The 27,639-nt window shown below is 43.1% G+C and overlaps 1 protein-coding gene across 6 annotated transcripts in view; it reads right to left on the bottom strand.

Annotated features, from left to right (window-relative positions):
• ARHGAP26 (Rho GTPase activating protein 26) overlaps positions 1-27,639 on the bottom strand; it is a 414,027-nt gene that overhangs the window by 6,260 nt on the left and 380,128 nt on the right. For 4 of the 6 annotated variants that reach the window (XM_045794392.2, XM_087862169.1, XM_087862167.1 and 1 more), the window contains 2 exons: positions 14,356-14,466; positions 8,379-8,470 (listed from right to left, as the gene is read on the bottom strand). In XM_045794392.2, coding sequence (XP_045650348.1) covers positions 8,379-8,470; positions 14,356-14,466 — 203 coding nt within the window. Of the gene's footprint in view, positions 1-8,378; positions 8,471-14,190; positions 14,467-27,639 lie in introns of all 6 variants that reach the window. The other 2 variants (XM_045794390.2, XM_087862168.1) reach the window with 2 other exon arrangements.

Here is a 27,639-nt window from a genome sequence, read left to right on the forward strand (position 1 = left end):
GCACAGAACTTTAGGAGTTTCCTAGACTTTCTGAAATTGCTGGTTTAAACCAGAAAGAGGTGACAGATTCTTACTTTTTAGGTTAGAAGTCAGTTACAGTGCTCCATAAATTTATCTAACCATTCATCCATCTATCCATCCATCCATGGCACCCATCTACCTACCCAGGACTGCCTATGTACCGAGTGTAGTGCCCAGGGAGGGAGGCTAAGAACTAGTCTTTAAAGATATGTGGCATGCATTTCACTAATCTACTTATACATTTCACTTCCCTTTAAGTTCTTACCCTTTGCTTCTAACCTCTCTGCAAATTCCCTTTTTTTTGCATTCTGTAGCCTCTGAACAGCCCCCTCTCTATTCTACCTATACCCTTTCTTAGTTTTCTTTGCTGTTCTCTAGAATCTTCCTCCCTCCTACATACAAGACTGAAAGCTGTCTTCTTCCTCTCTCTTGCAACTTTCAAAATCTCCATTTATTTTTCAATATCCAAAAAAGATTCTGTGCTATCACAATCCATCTTCGTGGAAATTACAGTGATATTGTAAAGATTATATAAAATCCAGCTGAGTCTGCTAAGTTCAGTAGCAGGAAGAAAGAGCGACGGAATCATGGGACCTGGAAATGAGGGGGAGTTATTCATGCTTGTGAACTGGGAATATACAAATCACTCTTAATGGGAAAGGCAGCATATTTGCTCTTAATGTATTAGGAAAACTCCAATTTTCTGAGGTTGTTTGGAAAGAATAAATTTTCCCTTAGTCCCTTCCTAGGCCAATTAAGTGACTTCCTGAGCTTGTGTGAGAAAAGATTTTCTGCCCCCATTGCTACTATATAACTCTAGTTTCAGTTTGTAGGGAAAGAAGCAAGAACAGAAACAAAAGGAAGCAATGGGAGAGTAGCAAAAGGACACACATCAAGGCTTAGAGAAGATCAACGCCAATGTAATCTTGAATGCTTCTTCAGGAAAAGACAAGGTCAAACATCTATTGTTGGCCTCCAAAATGCTTGCATAATTTTGTATCACTAGGTTTCAGGAATAAACCAAAAATAGTAAGGGTACTTCAGATTCATGACACCTACACAAAGAGGAGTCTGGAAGAGAAGTAACATGGAGAACACAACTAAAAGCAACCTGGCATCTCCAATGATGAAACCCTTTCAACCCATCCCTAAGACACTAGCACCCAAACACCACTGCCTTCCGCCCATCCATCCAGCTAACAACGTTAAGATCACTTGAATTTCTGCATCTCTAAAGTGGTTATAATAAAACTCTCACTCCATCAGTGGGTTCCTGTGAAGTTCCAGGGGCCAATATGGAGAAAGCACTCAGCAGAGAGCCAGGACGCAGTTGGGCTAGTCAATAGGGGGACTCTCCTGGCAAGGGCCTGGTCTCAATACCCACCCAAGCTTCGGGGAAACTCAAATGTTCAGAACCAAAACAAACAAACTCACTCCCCCAAATAAAAGGCCTAGAAAAAATAACCAACCAACTAAAAATAAAAACAAAAAAAGACCCCTCCTAATTTACAGCAGAGCCCCTAGTTGAATTGTTACTCCACCAGATACATGGATTTCCTCACTTTCAGACATTCTCCCTTCCTGGCCAGCTGTTCAAACACAGCTCAGGTGCTGAGGTGGTAACGTCTACAAACATTAAAAATGTAATTTGCAGAATAAGGGAAGAGTGAGAGGGGATAAAGGAGGCCCTCCACATTGACAAACAAGAGCCATGTCACAGGAGATGGCAGGTGACAATGTAGCCCTCAGGTTAGACTGTAGACTCACAGGGGTCTTCAATCCGGGTTCATTAAGGCCTGGTAGCGGGCCATCCATATCACCTGGATGCTTATTAAAACTGCAGAGTCCTGGACCCTGAGGCATCTCTAGGAGTGAGGCCCACGGATCTCTATTTTTAACTCATTCAAAGAAAGGTAAGGGTTATGACTTTCCTGTGCCCAAATGCCTCTGTAACGAGGGTGGTGATAAGAAAATGCAAATTCTCATTCACTGATGGAGGAGGGAGGCAACATCAGATGTCCTCCCCACTTCTGTTGTCTTCTGTTTCCTGTCCTCCCACATCATGGCTCAGCTGTAGCCCTACTTCCTTCATAAATACCGGCATGGAATCCAGTCTACCTGTTCCCTCTTTTCTCCAAACTCCTGGAATTCTCATGGTACATTCTGCACATTGTTTATGGGTCCTATTAATGCTGTTCAAATGTGTTAAGTTTTGCTCCTCCTGCCCTTCTTAAAGACATTTCAGTCTGCACTGTCTCACCCAATGACTCCCCTCTGCCTGGTGAATTATGACGGAAGCTAACACTTAGATAGTGACTGGGAAGCAGCCAATGGGCTCAGAGCTTTACACATCTATCACTTTATTTGATCTTAGAGATCCTAGCTTGTACTTTACTATCTGTACTTTACAGATGAGAAAATTCAGGCTCAGAAAGGTAATTTATTTTGTGTGGGATCACAATGGTAGAACTAGAATTTGAACCCAGCTTGTTTGACTCCAGAGACCAAGCCTAAGTGGTGGGCTTTCGGCTAAATGCTTTGCCTGCCTCATCTCCTTTCATCTTCGGAATGACTCTGGAGTTGATTCTGCTGTTATCCTCATTTTATAGTTGAGAAACTGAGGTTCAGAGAGGTTAAGCATCTTGCCCAATACTACACAGCTGGTGGGTGATGAAGGTGGATCTGAACCCAGGACATCTAACCCCAGAGTCTGTGGTCTAACCACTACTGCTTTTGCCGAGCTCAATGCTTTGGACATCATCGATGCTCATAAGTACTTGCTGAGCTGAACTGAGCCAGTGTCCAACTTTCTGAATTGCACCAATGTCCAATGTGCTATATAAACATACAGAGTGTTTCCGTGAGTTGCCCAGGCAGCTCTCCAGCCCAACAAGCATCTAATATAAGCTGCTGCTGACATGGATGTGCTTCCTGCCAACCACTTTCTCTCAGCTCCAGCCATACATACTCCATACACCCTTGTATACACAACTCATGCTCTCTCCTTCCCCTCTCTCGCTGTGGACGAGGAGCAAGCATGTGACTACGGTCTCTAATGGCTGACTGTTCCAAAGGGAAGAAGCACTGGCTGGAAGAGGCCCAGACCCTCGTGGAGCTGAATACATTTACTCATTTAACAAGCATTTATTAAGTATCTACTCTGTGCCAGACACTGTGCTAGGGGACCTTGCACACAGTACAGAGCAAGCAGAAAGATTCTGCTTTCAGATAGCGGCAATATATTAATAAATAAGCACATAATTTTAGGGAGTGATGACGGAAGAGACAGAGACTGCGATAGGGATGTGGGTATGGGGAGGAGCTCAAAAAGCTAAAACCTAAAGGATCTAAAGGAGCTAGCCAGGCAGTGGATACTGCAAGTGCAAAGGCCCTAACTAAGGTGGTGAAAAGCTTGGTGTGATTTCAGAACACTGGTCTGCAAATTTTTCTCAAAGAGCCAGGTCGTAAATGTGTGTCTCTACTCAATTGTGCCATTGTAGCTCCATAGATTATATGGAGACAAAGGGCATGGGAGGTTATGTTCCAATAAAACTTTATTTACAAAAACAGGCAGCGGGCTGGATTTGACAGGTCATAGTTTGCTGACCCTCACTGAGAACATAGGGAAGGCCTGTGAGGCTGCAGTGAATCAAGTGGGGAAGGGAGGGCCGGGGGCAGAAGCTAGACTGTGGAGGCACTCATCGATAATTCTAGGAGGAATAGGAGGCCAGGAGTATGTGAAGCAGAATAACATGATGTGCTTCTCAAACATCACTCTGGCTGCTGCATAGGGAATGGCTTGTGGGAACAAGAGTGGACATGACAACTATGTAGGCAGCTGGTGGAAACACCTGGGTGAAAGATAGAGGTGGCTTGGGTTTGTGTTTGGATTTGGCAGTAGAGATGGCTGGGGAATCCAAAAGACTCCACAGAGGACCTCCCCCCATAGCCCCACTGGTGGAGTAGCTCGGTGGCCCCCTGGGAGGATGTTCTCTATCTGCAAAGGAAACCCGGGGCAGCCCTGCCTTGCACTCATGCTGTACCCCATATCCTGGGAATGAATGGATCCAGCCCACCTCAAATCTTGATGGAAGTATCCCAAGAACCCAATTTTAGTGAATACCATGTGAATTTTCCAGGTATCACTAATCACACTGCCATAAAATGACTAATGTTCCTGGGAACACAAGTTATTTCTCTTTCCAGTTACTATCTGAGGTGCTCCCGGTGAAATGGGCTATTTCCTAGTAGACTGGCAAAGGCTGACAGTGGAGTTATTTCCAAGTATTGCACATCCATTCCCCCCTGCACAAAGTCCAAAAGCTGACTGAGCAGCCATCCCAGATTCACAGCACAGGCCCCTGGAATCCAAAGGCTTGGAGGGATTAATCATTATGAAATAACAGAGTTTCCCCTCAAGGTTCCCCTCCCTCTTCTTCCTCCTTATACATTCTTCTTGATCCTGAAAAAGACAGCACACAGGAACTCTCTAAGCCTGTCATTAAGAAACTTTCTTCCTATTGGTCTGATGATTTAATCTGATGGCTACACAGCATCCAGCTTAAACAGCTCTTACCTGATGTCTCCAGAAAGAAACTAGCAAGAGACAGAACAAGGAAAATGATCTTCCTGCCTAAGGTGCTAACAGCTTTTTCTTCCCTAACGCCTGATTTCTCCAATGGAGGTGCAGGGAGGGGGAAAATGGGGTATATGTAGCATTTTCTAAGAATCACCACAAAAAGTGTATTCATGGGGCACCTGGATGGCTCAGTCAGTTCAGCATCCGACTTTTGGTTTCAGCTCAGGATGTGATCTCAGGGTCGGTCGTGGGATCAAGCCTGGTGTCGGGCTCCTTGCTCAGTGGGGAGTCTGCTTGGGATTCTCTCTCTCTGCCTCTGCCCCTCCCCCTACTCGTGTGCTCTCTCTCTAAAATAAATAAATAAATCTTTAAAAAGTGGATTCACATTTTGTCAGCTCCTTCTTTGACTGCAGTTCAGTCAACACTGAGAGGTGTTTTCTTTGGAGTTTCCTTTTGCCTTTTGCTCTTCAGGGAATCTGAAAAGGCATTCCTGGTTAAAAACAAACTAGTGTCAGTGACCTCTGCCATGACTCCCAGAGACCACAGGAAGGCGTGGATAAGGCCTCTGACTCATTAAACCAAACCTCTTTCCTGCTCTCCTTTATCATTATAGGATTTATGATGATGACCAAGTTGTGTGGTGCGTGCAGCCCCAGGACCTGCTAGGCAGAGCACCCTGTGGGGAAGGAAAGGGATTGGCAGTGAAAACTCACCTAGGTTTCTTTTCCTTTCTCTTTGGTTAGCTACTTAAGCTACTGCAAAAAGGAGACTTAAAAAGGTGGGAATGTGACATGAAGCAACCCCTTCAACTGTTTACTGACTTACTGTGTGATCCAGCAGTCCCCCCACCCTCGCCCAGGTCTATCACCAAGAGACCTGAAAATGCAGGTCCTCACAAAAATCTGTACATGCGTGTTTACTGCCGTATTGCTCCTAACAGCCAAAAAGTGGAAATAATCAAAATGCCATTTTAACTGACAAGCAGATGAATAAAATGTGGTATATCCACACAAGGGAAGACTACCCAGCAATACAAAGGAAAGAAGTCCTGATGTGCGCTCCAACAGGGATGAACCTTGATAATACTATGCTAGGTGGAAGCAGCCAGTCACAAAGAGCACATACTGTGTAATTCCATTTATATGAAATACCCAGGGCAGGCAAATAGATAATGACAGAAGGTAGATGAGTGGTTCCCTGGGCTGAATGGAGCAGGACTGGGGGTAAATAGAGTATGGCTGCTAAAGGCTACAGGGTTTCTTTGGGGGTGATGAAGATATTCTGAAATTAGATAGTAGTGATGGTTGCCCAACTCTGAATATACTAAAAACCATGGATTGTACATTTTAAATGGGCAAATTGTATGGTATGTGGGTATCTCAATAAAGTTGTTTAAAAAAAAAACGGAAGAGGGCTGCACTGAAAAAAAGGAGTCACATACAAGATACACACATAATACACATACCTTCTGAGAGTTTAGACCAAGTTTGCCCCTAAGATCAGGGGTCCTCTGTGCAGTCACAGTGAATAGCTGATAGGAACATGACAGTCCCTTGCCCCCAGGAGCAGTGAATTGCGGTTCAGAGGACAGACTTTAAATGCTGGATTCACCTGTAAATGTGGGAATGTCTCAAATCCTGCTCATCTCTAGGCAGAAGGCCCGCCCCTGCTGGCAGAGCAGGACACAGAAGGCCTGCATGCAGCCCACGCGGGTTTGTCTGCTGAGAACACTGAGCCATGTTATGGCTGGGCTGGGATTCCATCACATGGGCCTATTCGGGCACAGCACACTTGTCAGTGACATGGCTCTGGACAGCCTTCAGTGGACCCACATCACCTCAGCTCTGCCAGGGCTGAATGCTCTAGCTGCTGACAGGAGAGGCAGATGGGCTGGCTGGCTGTGCACTTGGGTATAAAAAGCACCCAAATGAAAGTTAATGGAGCAAAGGTTTAAGGACAGTGCTTTTGGGGTTTAGAGAACCGTAAAAGAGGACGTGAGCCCAGCAGGCCACATACAGTTATGAGCTTGCCCTTGCCCCTGCTGGCTGAGAAGGTCTAAGTGTGACCTAGGAATCCCCCAGGTGCTCTGTGACCTGTTCCCCATTCTGTCTCCCCATGCCTAATTATTAGCTCTGCAACGTTGAATGCAGGGCCTGGGCACACAGGGGGCTGCCCCTTTGCATGGGGATGCACTCAATGCTGTCCCCAGGAGTCCATCTCTGCTTTGGCTTAAAGGCTGCTACAGATAGCCGGGACTCAGAGAGTCAAGGTGCAGTACCTACTGCCCAGTCAAGAGCCAGGCCTGTGTTATAGGAGGGACAAATATAAAAGGGTCACCGTGAACTATCAGAACATCAGGCTCTGAGAGGGGCATAATGATGGCGATCATCATCATGATAATAATAACACCGAATGCTTAATGTGTTGAGTACTATCTTAAATACATGATGTGCACCAATGCAATTCTCCCCCACAACCCTCTTATCTTTATGTGACAGAGGACAGAACTGAGGCACAGAGAGGTTGCTGGAGTTCATACAGAAGCAGGTGGTCAAGCCAGGACTTGCGCTTTGGTGGCCTGAATCTAGAGCTCAGGCACTCAAGGTGGGGGCCTTGGCTGCCCTGTATTTCTGGCTCTCAAGCAGGTGGCAGGAGGTGTGACCTAGGCCAAAGTGGGGCATTCAGCCCTGAAGGGGAACACTTGGGCAACATGCACTCAGCCCTGCTCAGGAACTTTGCCACCACCCCATCAGATGTCGAGAAGGCAGCCCCAGAAAATGTCCACTTCCTGAAGTCAGGAAGCTGCTTTGGGTTTCTCCTGTGGGCAAAACAAAGCACCCTTTCACCCAAGGATCCGGAAAGATTAACCCCAAAGGAGAACTTCATCTGGCAAAAATCTCAGCTACTACAGAGACTCTGGCTTTTTCCCAGAATCCTGATTTTTCTCTCAGGTAAATGATAAGTTATGACAAATTATGACATCAACACTCACTTTAAAAAATACTACCTTTTCCTTTTGTTACAGAGGAAAACAAACAAAAAACAACAGGAAAAAGGTACATCAAGTAAGACTGGTTCCCAGTCCTACAGTGCAGGTGCCCTGAATCCATTTTCCCACAGGCTACTCCAGCAGGACAGCTGGAAGTATTCGGGGAGATGGCACTGAGGGAGTCTACTCGACACTCCCAACCGTCAGCGGGAGGACAAGCAGGCCTGCAGGGAGGCGCACTGACTCCGAGCTTGTCCCGTGCCCCGCTAGCCTAGAAATATGCTTCCCCTACTATGGAGAGTGAATGCCACTGAACCCAAGAGGAAGAGAGGCACAGAACGTGTGCCCCAGTCTCCACACAGAGCTGACCACTTGCAGGATCCCTGTTCTCTGCTCTGCTGTCTCCTATCCTCTGTCCAGCCCCCAGCCCCCAGCCCCTCAAAGCCACTGCCAAGTGCTGGGCGGAGCTCTGTCCAGGTACACAATCACCTTTCATGTCCAATACTGCTCCATGAGGCCACGTCTGTCAAAATGCAGACTTCAGTACACTGTCCACTCTTGACAGTGCCTCCAGAAATCCTGCCGCTACTCTCTTATTTTGGGGAAAGACCCCACCAAACACACACACACACACACACACACACACACACACACACACACACTTCTTTTCAGTCTTACCCATTCAAGTGAGACTGTATTTTTTGGGGGGGGGTAGGAACTTTGAAAAATGCAGTTATGTATTTGCTCCCCCACCCCTTCCATAGCTCTGCAAGGGGATGAGAAACTCACCATTGTCGAAGACCGTGCCCGCTGTGAACGAGAGTTCTGAGTCATGTTCAGCTTTGCAGGCATATAAGGCTTTCGCCTTCCGGAATGGTGTGCTGTGTGAAAACAGGAGTTTATTTAGCAGTATTTTTAAACCTTCTGAAAGCCCCAGATATTTAATCTCTCCTCTTCCCTTTCCCTGCAAGCCACCTCGTTGTCTCTTGCGGCAACAGCCTGACAAGGTAGCCAGATGGCAAAACATGAGGTGGAAAAGTTGCAAAGGTCACCAGAGAAAAATGAGAATTATTCAGAGAAAAGCCATAAGCCCCGAGAAACCACACTTCTTGTGGAGTCACCTTGTGCCATGTGAAACTCTGCCTAGAAGTTATGACACCTGAACAGTGGGAGCACAGGCTGGGACCCATTTTTGGAGCAGGAGTAGTTTGGGAAAAGGGGCGGGGGCAGGAAAGAGCTTCCTTAGCTGCTCTGGAGAACACTCCCAACAGACGTTATTGAAAACTGGCAATGCTCAGTGAGTCAAAAAGGAGAAATTCTAACAAAGCCATGTTTCGGCTCTAGGTCATGGGCTGACATTCTCTCTTCCAGATGTTACTTATTTCTCATTGGGCTGGTGGAGCAGGATTCCAGAGCTGGAACTCCCGGACCCCCAGGGTAGGGCAGGGAATAGATAAGTTGTGTGTATGAGTACTTACATGAATGTGTGTGGGGAGTGTGGGGAGGAAGAAGGGAGAGGGAACATGACGTATATATGTGCATCAAAATCATTTTTGAAAAGCTCTCAAAGTGACTCTAGCATGCAACGAGAGCTAAGAACCACCGTTCTAGAGCAGGGGTTGGCAAACTCTTGCTGTAATTGGCCTAGCAGTGAATATTCTAGGCTTTGTGGGCTTTACCGTCTCTGTGGCAATTACTCGGCTCTGCCTTGTGGCATAAGAGCAGCCATAGACAACATGTAAATGAATTTGTATGACTGCGTTCCATCAAAACTTTACTTAGAAAAAACCGGTGGTAGGCTGGACTTGACCCAAGGTCCATAGATTGCTAAGCCATGCTCTAAAGAGTAAATTTTAAGAACTGGTAAATCCTATTACCCTCTGTCAATTTTTGCTTTGATATCCAAATAGTTCCAAATGATCTATGGACTTCTCGAGAGTCACAAGACAAATGACATTTAACGGTCAGAAGCTGGCTCTTTATTTGCTAAAAGTAATCTCTTCTAACTCTGAGCCCTCTGAGGAAGCACATTTAGGGGCTCCAAGGCAGAAAAACAAAAGAGCAAGTAGGTCCTCCAGGTTAAACCATTATTCCAGGGAGATACTATTACGTTAGCTTCATTTGACTAACAGAAAGCCTCCAGGAGCCAGTGATGCTAAACGCCCTGTGGCTCACGGATTTCTAGTGGCCAAATGAGATTAAGCTGAGGAAGGGCTAGTCTTAGTTAAGCCCAGACAAAATCAGAAGAGGCAGGGGTCTTGGGTCATTATGGAACTGTTATTTCTCAGAGTCACCAAATCCAGCTTCCCTTTGAGAAAGAGGAGCCACGGATGGATGGGTGGACACTTATACTGGGATCAGGCATCTAGAACGTCTAATCTTGGATCCATGGAAACTGAAGGAAAGACAGTTTAAAAGTTCTGTTGTGCACAATGATCACAATAAATGATTATCCAGAATTTGTTGCTGGGCATAGTTTACTGTTCTTTTCTCTGATCTTCTAGTGGCTAACAGATGATGGCCAGGTGGGAGAAAATTGGGAAGGTGGAAGAAAATGAAGTAGATCTGCTTGAACGAATGAAGGAAAGAAGAGCCATCAGAATTCATGAGCTTTAAGTAGAAAACAGTTCTGGGATAATTGTCATTAAAGTCAGAATACAGTTCTGCACTGGCGGCATGTTCTGTGATCTAACTAAACGAAGTCTCCATGTTGTCGGCAAGTGCCAAACATTCATTGTGCAACTTTTCCATGGAGGGCAAAATAGTTTGTTTTTGTTTTTGAGGGAGTGGGAGCTGAGAGGAGGAGTTGGCTGGTTGTAAAAGGTGATAAAATAGCCCAAACCCCAAACTGGCAGGCAAGGAGAGCCTGGGAGGTGGAAGGAGAATCCATCTGACACTAGCCAAGGTCACTGTTCCCAGATGATAGGGCACAGCGGGTGGGCAGAGACCAGGGTTGAGAAAAATCAAAGATGAGGGTAAGATCATCTGAGGCAAGGCTCCTCCAACTGGATTTTCATAGAGGTTACTTATTAACTTCATTAAATAAAGGAAATGGGGCAAAATGGGCAAACCAGGGAAGCCAAGGCGGGGGAGGGGGGTTATCTAGCAGGAATCAAGCAGAGGAAATGGTCTCAGGTGCTGAAGTTTCTCATTCAAGAGCAGTAAATTTTCCACTAATGTTAGGCTTCTGGAATTGAATCACATGACAATAAAATAACCCATTAAAAATAAAAACAAAGTTCAGGAAAGGGTCTTGCTCTTTTCTAAGATTAACAGGTGACTGACCATCTTTAAGAGGGTCTTTTCCCCTGAGACCTCCTCCTATTCCTGTTCCCCAGGACCAGGTTGCCAAATAAAGTACAGGACACCTAGTTAAATTAGAATTTCAGATCAATGAGAAATGCTTTTGTAGTAGAAGTATGTCCCAAATACTATATGGGACATACTTATAGTAAGAAAAATCATTTGCTGTTTATCTACCATTCAGATGTAACTAAATATTCTGTATTTTCATTTTATTTGCTAAACATTTGCTAAACCTGGCAACTCTATTGGGGGGAAGTCTTATTTTTTTTAAAGTTTGTCAGCCCAACAGGTGCAGAGTCCTATGCTATATTCGCTCTCAAAAGCCCCAGCAGTTTGCTTTAGGTAGGGTTCCTACCAAAACAGATCCTGTTGGCACAGAGGTTGTGTTTGTAGGCTTTGGCTCTGACTAAAAAAAATTTAAAATTCCCACCAAGCATCCTTGGCTCTCTAGCTCCCCATTCTCTGCAGTGCATCTCAATGCTGGACACAGAGGGCCTGAGGTGCCTTCAGCTGCTCCTGAAGCAGTGCCCTTCAGACCTCAGCTGGCCTTCAAGGGCATGAACAAGTTTGGAACCTTCTGCTGGTTCATTTTTAATTTTCGCCTCTGAGCATGGCACATGGCCAGGAAAGCACTCAGAGGAGCTTCCCTCAAATGCCCTTGCAAACCTTGCAAAATGACGACCCACTGTCCATCAGATGACACTACAGGGAGGTGGGGCCAGCTAGACTGGCAGGATGCAACAGCTTGATCAGGACCACTGTGTAAAGGGAAGTTATGGTTTAGCGGCTGGGAGCTTCTCCAGGGGTGACAGGAAAGGGAAATGTGAAGGGAATATGCCTCTACGAACCTTCCTCTGTTGTGCTATCAAAGGCATCTTCCTTCCTGAGTTTGAACTAACAAGGACTAAAAATGCTTGGAAGGGGGGAGAGGGAGTCATTTCCAGAGGAGACATTATGTAGAAGTTCAGGGGACCATTTATTAGGTCTAATTAAGTATTTACTTTTAAAAGCTCTGCCAGGGGAAGGAAATTTGAAGCTTCACACTCTGGAAGTGGATTTGGGGGCAAGGCCCCACTGGACCTGAACAACAGATACACCCTCACCTCTTAGCTGCATACCACAACGGCAATTAGGGGATTTTAATCCTCTGTTGGCTAGGTCTGATGGTCTAGCTCCCGGCAGGGTCTCTATCTGTGCTCACCTTGGCTCTGTGACAGATGATTCCAAGCCCTAGTCTGCCTTTCCTATTTCAAAATGGCAGATTCCTAAAGTGCTGTGGAATAGCGTCATCCAAATGGTGCTATTTTAATGATGGCCAGAGTGGGCAGTACTGAATAACCATGACCCCACTAGGGTGGCGCCTACCTACCCTACCATAACCTACCCTACTAGGGTAGCAGATCCTATTGCCACTGTGCTCTGCCAACCATGAAATACTTTGGGAGATAGAAAGGAGTAGCTAAAGAAAAACACCCTGAAAATATGTTTGGTGATGGAAGGGAGTACAGAAGTGGAGCTACTGGACAGGCAACGTGCCTCCAAACTCAGAGACACAAAAAAATAAATACCCTCAAAGTAGAGAATATCTTCAGTTTTTTACCTGAATGATTCTACCATCCTGAGTCCCCCAGCCCATTCTGTTCAAGGGACCAGTGTTTTGAAGATTTTACTTCCCTTTGTTCAAAATGAAGGAAACACATTCTGCTAATAACCAAGCCTCTCCTAAGTGTAGTGAGGCATATTGGAAGGTGACGGTAGTTTGCTCTGGTTCAGGTCTTCATGGGGCAATGAGTGATTGAACGGCTCTGGTTAGATCCATGCCATATCTTGCGTCCTAGAAAGTTAACGTCTCCCAAAGTGCCCAATATGTCTAAGAAATAATGAGGAAATAACTTGAGTGTCAGAAAAATATGATCTGAATTTTAACCTTATTCCCAGGTGTGTGGGGGGGATAAAAGAGCATATGGAAAAGCTATCTTTCCCACCTTCCAGCACAAAGCTAGATAGAAAACCAGGAAGTGTAGGCCAGGCTCTGGGGCTGGGAGTGGTATGGAACCTTAGGTTTGGGGGCACCCATATGTTTGGAGGAAAGAGTCCTGAGTTGAGGACAAGAAGTCCTGAATTCTGGAAGGGCTCTCATCCACTGGTGTGACTGTGCAGTCCACTCTCTGTGCCTTAGTTTTCTTTCTCTATAAGACGGTTCAGGCCATTTCTCCCCTCATTCTCACAGGACGATAGAATGCAATGATAGACTGGAAAGTACCTGGAGGAGAATAAACTAATATATACATCTGTATATATAAATAACATGGGCTTTCTTTTTTTTTAAAGTGAGACTCAGTGTTATAAATTATTTAAGCCTCTCTGCTGGACCCATCCTTCAGAAACAAACAAACAAACAAACAGCTATGAGAAAAAGATGGACAAGAAAATACTGTCAAGGCTCCAAACGCTCATGATGCTTTATAATCGGGCTCTACATTTTGGTTGTCTGCAAGCAGAGACTAAGTTTGGGAGAGACACAGGCTTAGGATCTACATAGCAGAGAGATTATGCAGGGGATCTTTATTAATTGATTCTTTTTTTGGATTTAAGTAGCTTCAAAAAACTTCAAAAAATTAAACAGCTTTAAAAAACTTTAAAGAAAAGTTTAAAGAAGTGCAAAGAATTAAGTCTAGACATCCTCAAACCAGAGGAGAGGAACTAGATCAACTCTGAGAAAGAGGTGCTACCTATTCCCATGAGTGTTAAGGGTCCATGCTGCATGGAGATGGGAGATTGGAGCACAGAGAGCAAGGAGGCAGCCGTGACGATTTAAAGAGACACCGCTTCACATCTCCATGCTTTATTCTGTTACATTCGTTTCTCTCTCACGTCTCTGGTCTTAGCAACTAGGTGTCAGTGCTAATGGCCAATAGTTCAACCCTACAAATAAATGCTGCCTGATGCTACCTGATAAAAATGAGGGAAGAAAAGGCTAGTACGTGTCTCAGCACTGTTCCCTCTGATATTATCTTATACCAAAGCACAGAGAAAGCTCCATGATTCAGAGAACAATCCAAGCAGGGGCCTATCCAGGAGGCACTCTTTCCCCAAACTCCAGGCACCACGGATTCAGAAACTGGAGGAAGGGTTCAGAAAGACGTGGAAAACGTCATGCTGGTTCATGCACATGGTCCCTCCCAGCTTCGATCTCTTAGGCTGGAATCACAGGAGGGCAGAGGATAGCCACCCCCATTGTCCCTGACCGGCTTTGGATAAACAGGAATAGATCGGTCATCATCCGTGATTTTACCTGGAGTCTTCGCGAACCGCTTCTTCTGGCCTGTCAAAAAGCAAGTGCAGGTTTGGATGGCGGGGAACAAAGTTGACGAGGAGGCTGAACACTGCATGAAGAGAGGACCAAGCCAATGAGAGAGCAACGGCAGCAACAGAAAACCAAACAAACCCTGCAACAGACCTGATGGGGGATGAGTCGCTGGACGTGGATGAGGTGGGCATAGGGCTGGATGGCGCCGAGAACATGGGCCAAGATGGCGAGAGGGGTGAAGTTGGGCTTGGATTCGGGGGGCTGCAAGACAGAACAACCAGAAAACTTGTCAGCACACAGGGAAACCACAATGGGAGCACGAGGTTCATGGGAGGCCAAATGATGGGGAGCTGGAGCAGACGAGGAGCACTGAAACCCAGGCTGTGTCATCAGTGCCAAGTCACATTTCTCCAGGCCAGACCTCGGTGTTTTCCAAGTAGCGCCTGTTCCGCAATTCCTTGGAGTATTAAGGAGCCTCTTTGCCCTGCAGAACAGCTGCTTTCTAGGTCACAGGAGCTTCTTCGATGGTGTCCACTGTGTCCTTGCCCACTGGTGGAAGATGCCCTGGGCCCACGTATGTGAGCTCCCACTTGTTCCCCAGCACCAGCTCATCTGGGGCAGGGCTAGCTTCTGAGAGGCCTTCAGCTTCCACTGCTGTGTGAGTGTTTTTAAAGTTGGGTCTCAGCAAAAATGACCATTTTTCTGGGCCACACGGGCCATTCAGCCAGAAAACAATTTCCTGTTTACATTTTTAACTAAATGGGCCGTGTGCCATTGGAGACTCAGAGAAGAACTGCATCAGAAATACGATAGCGGATGGAGGACGGGTCAGGACGCACACCTCTCAGGAGAGGGCATGCAATCACTCACAGCACTGTGGTTCCTCTGAGCTTTGCTTTCCAGGCCTGCCCTTTCTCTTTTCATGGATTTTGGGCATTGCGATGCTCTAAGAAAAAGCCCCACAGGGAAGGCAATGAAAAAAATGAGGAACTGAAACCTTAAATCTGTCATTTTGTTCTTTGATGGGTAGCTGATCAAAAGTTTGCAGAGGAAAGGTTAAAATTACTCACTAAAATACAGCTTGTGACTTTTAACTGGTCATGCTAGCCCTTTGACTTATTTCTACAAATTACACAAACATCTTAGCAACTCCATAAAATCACATTAAATCATAGATAGTGCAAAGACCAATGACTGAGAAAACAATGTGGAAATCACGCAGCCACAACACCACCTGCAGTCCTGAGCCTCAGCCGACTGCTGGAATGTTTGATCCAAGCACTTTATAGAGGTGAAAATGACAGCAACCATTTCCAGTGCAACAGACTTTCTAAACATAGTGGGATTTACCAAGAACACATAAATGTTCCACTTAATGGGCCATTCTCAATTCAGAGATGAGACCTAATAATGGTCCTAATTATCTATGGTTGTAACATGCATTCTCATGGAAATATACAGTAAAAACCCATCACATGAGTTCATCAGAAATCCACAGACTAAATGAATAAGACACTTATTTAATGCTATTATGTGCCTTATATTTCTAGAACATAAATTCTACAACGGCAGGGATTTTTGTCCATTTTGTTTACTGATCTATCTCCAATGCCTAAAATAGTGCCTGTAAGTATTCAAGAAATAATTACTGAGTAAGTAAATGAATAAATCTCATTTAACTTACCCAACAAGCCAAGACGCACAATACGATTCTTATTTCACAGATGTGGAAACTTGGGGCCAATTTGAGGCTTGCCTGTAAGTGACAGGGCCAAGGTTCAGACCCCGATCCCCTGGTCCTAAGCCCTTGGCTCTGGCCATTACAGTGTCCTGCCTCTAGGGCAGCAGGACTGGCTCTGTTCCTTTATGCTGTGCCAAGCTTCTTTATAGACCCAGCCATAGCACTAGAAGCCTTCTTAACCACTGATTTATGAGTTTCCTTTAGATGCCTGCCACATTTGCAAAGGAAAACGGGAATGTAGCAACAGACAGACTCAATAAGACTCAACACATTGTAAATTCCCTAATTTTGCCTCCAGTCTTCTCTCTGGTAGATTCACATAGCAGATGGAATTCATATAATACAAGAGATTAAATTAGAAGAGTATGGCTTTTTTCTCTTTTTCTCAAATAATCTAGCAAAGACAAGCTACTGAGCACACTGTTGATCAAACACAATAAACAAATACAATTTAGCATTTGCCAAGGCCCCTAACCTCAAGAGTTCCCAACGTATTTAACAAGATCAGACAGACCAGAAACCAACTATAACATAAGGCAGTAAGATTTGGCAGCTGAGGGATAGTAAAAGTTACTCTCTTATTAGTTGAATACCTGCTCCCACTTGACTCTGCCTCGAGTCCTGGGAGAAAGTGCTGCCTCATTTTAGCCATGCAGTCCTCGCTTTCTTCTGTAGCTGCAGCTGGTAAGCAAGACCCTGCTTTTTCAGGCCTCTCCCCACAACCCTCCCCTCTTGATACTGACCTAGTAGGCAAGGCCTGGCCATGACTTCCAAACTGCGGCCCAGCCCAGGAACCCGAGCTCTGACCAGGGACAATTTGCAAGTTCAAGAGAGCAAGCAGCTCAGGCCAAGAGGCCTGAACTCATCTGTTCCTCTGGTCAGTGGTCAGCACAGGATAATTAAAAAGTCCTTAGGACTTTTTGTTTGTTTGTTTTCTTTCTTTCTTTTTAGTGGCTTTTATAAGTAGGAAACACCTCCAGCTTCCTATCTCATTTGTACAAGAATTATGCCTTTGGCTAAAGACATAGTTGGGGACATACCTCTATGAACACAATGTGGGTTCTGAATGTTTTTCACATCCTTGCATATCTAAGTGGTTCTTGGCCAGTAGTACATGGCTGAAATTATCTGGGGGTGCGGCTGGAATTTCAGGGTATTTGAAACCATTATAAGAACTTACTCTTCAATCTCCATGTCAATTAATGTAGTATTGACTGTCATTTTTAACGACTGATAGAATTTCATTTGTTTGCTTGTGTTTTACTCATAGCAGTGACATCTATTTGCTACAAAATGACCACAATTCAGAATTTATGACTACTATATTTTAGTGTAGCAATAAAATGCACACTCCACAGTACTCTGATTTTTTTAAACTACTGATGGACTTACGCTTTTTATTCATTTGTGCTCAGAATCATGTCAATAAAACTCATGATCAACAATACTACAGAAGGTTTTTATTTAATGATGGATGTCTATAGCAAAAGAATGACAATAATATATAAATATTCCTCCAAGAAGCAAGGAGTACATTTTATTTTAGTTGTGATACAACTCAGACTACAAAAATGTGGTAAATAAGATCACACGATGATGCTAATGGCCCAAGCCTGTATAATCTTTCATTCCTCTTCACTTCCAAAGTGTCTGGCTATAGCTTACTGAAAAATGACAATAGCAGACAAAAAAAATCTCACCCTTAAAAAACATTAAAACAAAACACACAAACAATAAAAGGTCAGTTTTGCTACTGGCTCTGAAGCTTCTATCATGATAATTCTCACTTTTCCTACTGAGGCCAAAGATAACAAATGACTAAAGTTAGGATAGGAGAAAATAATTTTGAACTACAATCTTAGCAGATGACCCCCTAAGGTCTCTCTACCATCCTCAGAGTCACACTGTGAGTATCTGAGCTGAGTGCCCCAGCACATTTTTCACTGCTGGGATTCTGCCAGTGCCCCACCACCCTCCTCTCCCCCTTTAAGGCCCAACTACAACAACAACAAGAGCTTAAACTTTAGCGTGGAATGAACACTTGCTGGTCTAGTTTGGATTCAACTGGAAGGCTTATATCAGCTTTAGTTTGCTGGTCGACAGTGTCCTCAAAAGGAGTCATACGGTCCCAGTCAGTCCTGTTGACATTCGCTGGGCAGTGAAGAAAGAATGGTTTAGGAAGATAAGGCTCAAAGGCCTGGCAGCATGTTGGGCTGTGGCCAACAGTTCAAGTACAGTGTGTGGCATTATCATCAGCTTGACACCCTTCTGTGGTGACTCACTTGAATGATGGAACGTCTGGTGTACCAGCCAGGGCATGCCTGCCTTACTATGGACAGGGCTGCCCCAGCAGGTTCCCAATCTCATCATGGATGTGGCAGACGCGGGCTAGTCTCTACTCTATGGCTATTAAAACCTGAGCTGGAGCAAGATGAGCAGTAAGCTGACCATTAAGAAGAAAGCGAATTTTTTAAGATTCTGATACTCAAAATTATAGATGGCCTTGTAGAGAATTGGAAAAATACCAAAAACCAAGAAAAAGCAATACAGTCATAATTTATAACCACTGGTAATCACTGCTAATATCTTGGCATATCTCCTCATTTTGGGAGGAATAAAACTACATACATAGTAGTCTGTTTTTTTTTTTTTTCCACTTAATAAAACATCTTCGAATGTCATTAAATAGCCTTTGCTATCATATTCTTAAAATGCTATGGGGTATTTTATCATATGGTATATACCCTGATTGATGCAACCTTTCTCTTATTGTGTATATTCAGATTATTATGCCCCTCTAGCTATTATAAATAGCGGTGCAACTCGCATCCTTGTTGAGGATCACTGAATGTATTCATTTCCTTAGCATAAATTCCTCGAAGTTAAATCAGTGGGTCAAAGGCTAGGAGTCTTTTTTAAGGGTATTGATACAGTCTAGCAAATAGCTTTGCAGAAAGGTTCTGCTGAACTGCATTCCTACCAACAATGCATGGGGGCTGTCCTTTCCCTCTCACTGTCACCCCAGGTGAAGGAAGCATCATAAAAAAAAATTAGACTTTTTTTTTTTTAAGTTGAAAAAGGTTACCTTGGGCTCTACTCTTTTTTTTTTTTTTTAAGATTTTATTGATTTATTTGACAGAGACAGCGTAAGAGAGAACACAAGCAGGGGGAGTGGGAGAGGGAGAAGCAGGCTTCCCGCTGAGCAGGGAGCCTGATGCGGGGCTCAATCCCAAGGCCCTGGGATCATGACCCAAGCCGAAGGCAGACACTTAACGACTGAGACCCCAGGTGCCCCCCCTTGGGCTCTACTCTTTCCTAGCATTTCCAGTGACGTAAAAATGAATACAATTCCCTTCTCTTATTGTTTCCATCTGAAAGCAATGTTTAATTTTCCAAAGGGCATTCTGCCAAGAAGGTAGTATAGGGAAGGACTCAAGCAGACAGACAGAGAGACAGACAATGTCAACCTGGAGAGTTAGAGCCCTGGTCAAATGGTGTGGCTGATTCAAGAGAAAGTGGGAGTGGTGGACAGTCAGTCTATTCCGGGGCTCTTAAAGACAGGACTAAATAGGAGGGAGGAGGTACCCAAGAGTGTCTAGACAGTCTTCTGCCAGGTGTGTACTATGGAGAAGTCAAAAAACTGGCATTTGCTCCTCTCTGCCAGGCACTGGACTGTGGTCTACAGCACAGGTTCCCAGTCATGTGTGTTGGGCCTGGGCAAGACCTGTGAGATCAGTAGCCCAGGGCTGACCTTAATGCACCATTAGTCCTCTCTTCTCAATTAGGTACAGAATAGGAAGGTGTTATTAAATCCAACAGGGAATGCTTGTCTTTACCCCCTCGCCCTTTCCTCCTATAATGAGAAGAGAAAATTCCACGAAAACCAATAAAATCCTATTTAATCTAATCCCAAATCAGTGAATTGTTCTTCCTTAGAAGATATCCCTTTATGTCTTGATTTAAGGTGCCATAAAAAAAGAAGGGATATCAAACCTCAGCCAAGGAAAGAGAGCCAAAAGGAATATTGATAAACTGGATAGTGGTGAATCAGAGCAAATGACACAAAAAATGATTTTAATTTGTTAAACAACTGACCACATATTCTTTACATGTGTCTGCCGAAGCTGTGACAACACAGAAATCCTAGATATGTCCCAACCTCATGAATTTCAGCATGTGCTTGACAACCTAACAAAAGGAAAAACACACATGCCCCCGAGTTATATCATTCTGTGTTCTTTTAACTTTTACCAGGATGCACAATATTTAGATTTTTCCCCTCATCTAATGTATTTTAACGTGCATTTTTATCCTGACAATGGCAGAGTCCTGATTCTTACTTTAATTAGACAAAATGGTGAAATCCCCTGAAGGCCTTAGAAATTATAGGCAATCACTTTTACAATAGTTTTAAAATAATTTGCTTTTAAAATAGTTCAACTTATCTACAGGGTTGTAGTTCCGTTTTCTGGCTTTCTCAAACATTTCTGAAGCATAAATTTTGAACAAATTTTAAACTCAAATGGAGTGTGGTGGGAATGGCAAATAATTCCGTGATTCAGAATGGGAGAATATATTTGCAAATGATGCTACAGATAAAAGACTGGTATCCGAGATCTACAAAGAACTTCTCAAACTCAATACGCGAAAAACAAACAAATCATAAAATGGGCAGAAGATATGAACAGACACTTTTCCAATGAGGACATACAAATGGCTAACAGACACATGAAAAAATGTTCAAAATCATTAGCCATCAGGGAAATTCAAATCAAAACCACACTAAGATACTACCTTATGCCAGTTAGAATGGCAAAAGTGGACAAGGCAAGAAACAACAATTGCTGGAGAGGATGTGGAGAAAGGGGATCCCTCCTACATTGTTGGTGGGAATGCAAATTGGTACAGCCACTCTGGAAAACAGTGTGGAGGTCCCTTAAAAAGTTAAAAATTGAGCTACCCTATGACCCAGCCATTGCACTACTGGGTATTTACCCCAAAGATACAGACGTAGTGAAGAGAAGGGCCATATGCACCCCAATGTTCATAGCAGCATTGTCCACAATAGCTAAATCGTGGAAGGAGCCGAGATGCCCTTCAACAAGTGACTGGATTAAGAAGCTGTGGTCCATATATACAATGGAATATTACTCAGCTATCAGAAAGAATGAGTTCTCAACATTTGCTGCAACATGGACGGCATTGGAGGAGATAATGCTAAGTGAAATAAGTCAAGCAGAGAAAGACAATTATCATATGGTTTCTCTCATCTATGGAACATAAGAACTAGGAAGATCGGTAGGGGAAGAAAGGGATAAAGAAAGGGGGGGTAATCAGAAGGGGGAATGAAGCATGAGAGCCTATGGACTCTGAGAAACAAACTGAGGGCTTCAGAGGGGAGGGGGGTGGGGGAATGGGATAGGCTGGTGATGGGTAGTAAGGAGGGCACGTATTGCATGGTGCACTGGGTGTTATATGCAACTAATGAATCATCGAACTTTACATCAGAAACCAGGGATGTACTGTATGGTGACTAACATAATATAATAAAAAAACATTAAAAAAAATTCCGTGATTCAAACAAAATTCAAAATCTTAGAATAGGGCATCTGTCATCCTTAAGGTTCTCCAAGTCAATAATTTGAAACTTTTCATGTATAATAATGCAGAAATGGGAGGCAGAAGGGAAAACTCTGGATTAGAAGTAAAGATGCCTGGACAACGGTTCCAGTTCAACTGCTCAATGCACAGGAAAAAAAACCTCAAGGGAAAGGACCAGTGAGGTTAAGAGGGCCAAATACCTTCCCTGTGCCACACGCTGCACAATACTGAATGCACAGAGTATTCTTTTCTGTTCAACCTGAGGGTAGCCCCTCAGGCTTTTTCAATACCACACTCCAGGTACATGAGAATTGGTTCTCATGCATTTACTCTCTTTCAACCGAAAAAAATCTCACAATTTATGAAGTTATTTGTAAAGAAAGGCTGAAGCATTTTGGGTCACTACAGAGAATGCATATGGCCACACTTGCTGTTTCAAAAGATTTGAACAGTTGCTGAGAAATCGCCAAACTTCCTTACTATCTTAAATTGAGTGCAGTACAATTGTTATTCTCTCTATAATGAAGACATCACAAAAGCAAATGCAGCCACTGTAATTTAAAAAGAGAAGGAAAGCAATAGTGCTGCCAGGTTCAATCTTCTACTGTCCTGAGGCATAGCTTAAGGCCACCATTCTAATGCTAGGGATGTTTAAACATTATTCTTAAAATAAATCTACAAGGAGGAAACTATACACCTCAGGGGATTGAGAACAGGGAACTGGGTGCACAAGGCATGGATTTAACATTTACTTTTTAATTTTATTTATACTGTTTTAAGTTTTTTTATCATGAGTCTGTATTATTTTGTAATAGTGGAAAGCACTCTTCTATAAATGACACTAGGATAATTAGATATCTGTATGGTAAAAGTAACACTTCATCTGTCCTTCATATCATACCTAACATATGATTTCCAGGTAGATTACAGATCCAAATGCCAAAAGCAAACAATAAAGGTTTTAGAAGAGAATAACTCTGGGAACTTGAGGTAGGAACATATCCAAGAGAGCCTATAAAGCAGTAACCATAAGGAAAATACAGATATACTCAACTACATTAAAATTAAGAACTTGTATTTATCAAAAGACATCATTAAAAGAGAGTAAAAAGGCAGCCTACAACATACAAATAAACAAAGGGCTCATAAGCAGACTACAAAGAACTCCTACTGATTAGTAAGAAACAGAGAGAAAACCAAAGGGCAGATGAGCAAGCAACTTTAACAGGGACTTAAGAAGAGAAAATGTGGGATGCCTGGGTGGCTCAGTCGGTTAAGCACCTGTCTTTGGCTCAGGTCATGATCCCAGGGTCCTGGGATCAAGTCCCACATCACGCTCCTTGCTCAGTGGGGAGCCTGCTTCTCCCTCTGCCTGCTGCTCCCCCTGCTTGTGCTCTCTCTCTCTGACAAATAAAATCTTTAAAAAAAAGGGAGAGAGAAAATGCAAAAGAAAAAGTGCTTAACCTTGCTGTAATACAGGAAATGTAGATTAAAACCATAACGAGGTAGTTCTGCACAAATACCAGAGTGCCTAAACAGCTAACATCAAAATGTTGAAAACACCAAGTGGTTACAAGATGTGGAATGTCAGAACACTCCTACTTTGCTGGAGGAGGGATGGAAACTGCCACACCCACTTTGGACACTTTGGCTTCATCTGGTGAAGGTTAAGAGATCATCTTCTACGACCCAGCAGCTCCAGTCCCAGACATACACCCTCCAGCATGGCGTGTATGTGTGCCTCAGAAGGAATCCGTAAGAATGCAGCACAGCAAATTATTTGTAAAAGCAAAAACAAGAAACCCAGAAGTTCAGCAAAATAAGATTGGAGAACTAATTTTAGTATATTAATACAATAGTACACTCTACCATAATGAAAATAAATAAACTAATGACTAATTTTAACAAATCAATGAAGGACTCTGAAAACCACTGAACAAAGGAAGCCAGACATAATAAAACAAAATATTGTATTTTAGGGATGCTACAGTTGATCCTTATTATTTGCAGATTCTGTGTTTGTGAATTCATTTACTTGCTACAGTGTATTTGTAACCTCTGAATCAATACTCATGGTGCTTTCATGGTCATTTTTGTGGACACATGCAAAGCAATGAAACACCTGAGTCACTGTGAAGCACCCAATGTGCACAATGCCATCTGCGATGGAACGAAGGGTTGCTGGGGCCTTCTTGCTTCGATTCTCCAGAGTTTCTGAGTACAAGAAGGCCATGATGTGCCTTATGGAGAAAACATGTGTTTAGTAAGATTTGTTCAGGCATGACTTACTATGCTGTTGGTCGTGAGTTCAACGGTAATGAATCGACAGATTGGTTGACAAAAATGTGGTAAAATGAGGGGCTCACAGGAACTTAACTCTGTACTTTCCCTAGGAATTGTGGTTCAGGTTTGCTAATTCAGTATTTGTATTGACTTTACTGAACATAACTACTGGAAGTAACAATGATCTGTATTTAAAAGACAAAAATACAAATAAAAAGATGGAAGTGATTACTATAAACATCGGATTAGTGATTTCCTTAGTTGGGGGCAGAGGACTAAGAGAAGGAAGGAGAAAGCAAGAGATGCGGACACTTCTGGGGTCTTGGTAGGGTTGTACTTCTTAACCTGGGTGTGATTAGGTAGGTGTTTTCTAAATGATAATTTGTTAAACCATACATTCATATTTCATGCACTTTTCTATAATAAAAAATATGTACAAATATATCTTTAAACATACCTATAAGACAGTAAGTATTATCAACATATTAATGGCACTCTGGATGATGACATTAAAAGTAATTTTTATTTTTTGTGCTTTGAAACTATTTTGCACATTTCCTATAGTTAATATGTTACGTTTAAAACCAAAAAACAAGTGTCACTAGTGAAAATGATCTCCCTAATCATTCAAATGGCAACTTTTATTCTCTGGAGGAGGGATGTTCAATAGAGGCAAAATGACAGTTCCATCCTTCTTGCACCAATCTGTGGTTTGGGTTGCATAATACAGTTGGCAGCTCTAACTGTTCACACTGTTTCTCTTCTTTTTTCAGTCAAATACAGTCAACAAATATTTACTAAGCATCTTCCATATGCAAGAACTAATTTTTCCATGCTGATCTCCTTACTGAGAAATGATGTTGGGTCCTCGAGAGACATTTTTATTTTGGTCAAGTTATTACAGTAAATCAATGGTGTCTTCCTTTCACCCGAGCACGGGGAAGTCAAATAGGACATCTCCAATGTCACATTTGAGTAAGCTGGACATGTTAACAACACGAGCTGAAAGTCATTGGCCATCTGGCATACTTTTCTATAAGGTCTGCCTGCAGGGAATATTTCCTGTTTGGACAGGCAGGAGGAAAAGGACGGAGAAGGATTGACTAAGAATCTCAATGTCCACTGCTGAAAACAAAGGAGTATCTAAAATTAGCAGTGGTGGCCCAGGATACTTCAGCTTAAAAGTAACCCTGGGGAAAGGAGATTCCCTGAATAAGAAGGCTGAAACATTTCACTATGTTCAGAACTCTCAGCGATAGAAAAAGCACTTCTGCTAAGGATAAGATTCAGGAAGATTAAGTTAAACTCCTGCAAGCCTACAAACCTTGGTCTGGATACCACGAAAGGCATGAGGCAGAGAGATAGGCAGAGATGAACTCTGGTGAAAAGGCCAACAGTCTCGGACTCTCTTTTTCTCCTCCCAAGCAAAGAGCTGACTTCCCTCTAATTCTACTGTTTATTCAATAGTCTAAACATGTGGAAAATTATTTCTGATTTGATTTCAACCCACTCAAACATCTTCTCTACCCCATTTATTACCTTCTATGCCTGGCCTTGCTCCTCTGGTGTGACCATGGACAAAATCTGCATTTTCCCCTGGACCACACTCAGTTTCCACAAAGGCTGGCTCAGGCTGCACAATGAAGGAGTGCAATCTCACTAGGCTTCATGCTGATTTTTGCCCCTTGCTCATTTGGTTCTGAGTTGCTTATTGACTTGACTGGAAAAAACTTTAAATGATTTTCCAGCAAAGTCACCCTTTCCAGTGGAAAAGAGAGTTTTAACATCTGTGCATAAAAACAAACTGAAGGAAAATGACTTCTATATTCTGCTCTAGTTCTTATACTCCAAAACCAAAAACCCACTGAGAAGTCAATGAAAATAGAAACAGCAAAACACCATTAATTATACTCCCACAAAACTTAAAAAAAAAAAATATATATATATATATATATTTTTTTTTTTTTTCCAAATATGAGGCAGATACAAATTACTCTGGACAATCTTTGACAAATTTACAACGTAAACAAGATGTTCAACATAGATGCTTAACTCAAGAGGACTGTTCTTGGTGATGACCTCAAAATGCAAATCTGATCCTAATTTTTCTCTGCTTAGAAAGAACACTTCAGTGTTTCCCCTTTCCTCCGAGGATGAAGACCAAGGCCATCTCACCTAGACTACCCAAAGAATCTCTAGCCTGGTATCTTGACCTTTGTACCGTTCCGACCCGTCCTACTGCATGCTGTAACTACATGAACCTCTTAAACACACAGCTCAAGTTTTGAACGAATAGCAATTTCCTTCTCATAAACTTCCGACTACCTATTACACAAAGAATAAATTCTTTACTCTGGGAGAGTGAAAGATGTGGTTACAGTTTATTCCCGCCCACCAGTTTTCCCACTCCCCTTCTGCTCCACCCCAAGTGATATAGGTGGAGCCAGTGTCCCGCTGATTTCATTACAGGGACAGGCACATGATCCAGGCTGGGTAGTCTGAAGGCCCCTTTCCTCTGGCCACAGTGGCTGGGTCAAGGATGGACATGCAACTGACCACAGTTCCTCCTTGTGTTCTAACGCACGAATGCTCTTCTGGAAGCAAAAGCTATTGGCTTAGTGTGACCAGAGATCTTTTTTCCCCCATTACATAGCAAACATGTGTCTGCAAATGAAGTTAAAAAAAAAAAAAGATGGAAAAAGAGCCAAGTAAAATAATAATTTAGGTTCCTGGGTCCAATTGTGCTCGAGGTTAGATCCACCCTGAGATTTCCCAAAATTGTAAGTTTATAACTTGTACTTTTTCCTTAGATTAGTTGGGTTTCTGTCATTTGAAGGTCTTTCACAGTACAGCCCCAATGCTCTTCTTAATCCACCTTACTTGCTTTCATGCCCTTGGGGATTTCCAGGTCAGCAAGTTTTTTCTTAAAGGGCCACTCAGTAAATATTGTAGACTCCCTGGACCAAGAGGCAAAACTGAGGGTATTAGGTAGTTACTTATATAACCATGTAAAATATATCAGTTGTATAGTGACTAACATAACATAATAAAAATTATTATAAAATAAAAAAATAAAATAAATAAAAAATAAAATAAAATATAACAGTTGAACAATGTAAAAACCATTCTTATCTCATGAGCCACAAAACAAAAACAAAACAAAATAAAAAACAACAGGCAGCTGGCTGGATGTGGCCCATGGGCCTTGGTTTTCCAACCCGAGTTCTAGCCAAATGGGTTTATTTGTGCCACGGGGGTGCTTTCAGCTTTCCATCACCATGTTCTTTGCTGGTGCTGTTTCCACCTGGAAAGTCTCTTCCCTTGCCCCTAATCAATGCCCATCCACCAGTCAAAGTCCATTTTCAATGTGAACTCCGACATGAGACTTCTCTAGTTATCACAGTAAGTTCTGTACTTCTCTTCTGAATCTTCAAGAACTAGCCTTTCCCTTCTGGTCTTGACTCTACCTCACACTGTAGTTATGGTACTCCTCTTACACCTCTCGTACACTATGAATGCTTCCTAAGTTTCTCTGAAATTGACAATATATAAAGGTTTCATTAAAAAAAAAAAAAAAAAAAGACTCCACAGGATCCAAGTCATTAGGGAAAGGAAAGGAAATAGGGTTCTACCAGAAGCCAAGTGTAAGGCCTTGGTAGTCAGGGCAGCCAGACATTCCTGAGACAGAATGATCTGGTATCATAAAATGTAAGCAGCTCTCCGTCCAGTGCCATCATGACAGCTCTGCATACAGCTCCTTGTTCGCTCGCCTCAGATGGCTGCGCATGACAAGTATGACAGAAGGGGCG

The sequence above is a fragment of the Ursus americanus genome, chromosome 5, assembly GCF_024610735.1.
Source record: "Ursus americanus isolate L20-20 chromosome 5, mUrsAme1.1.p, whole genome shotgun sequence".
NCBI lineage: Eukaryota > Metazoa > Chordata > Mammalia > Carnivora > Ursidae > Ursus > Ursus americanus.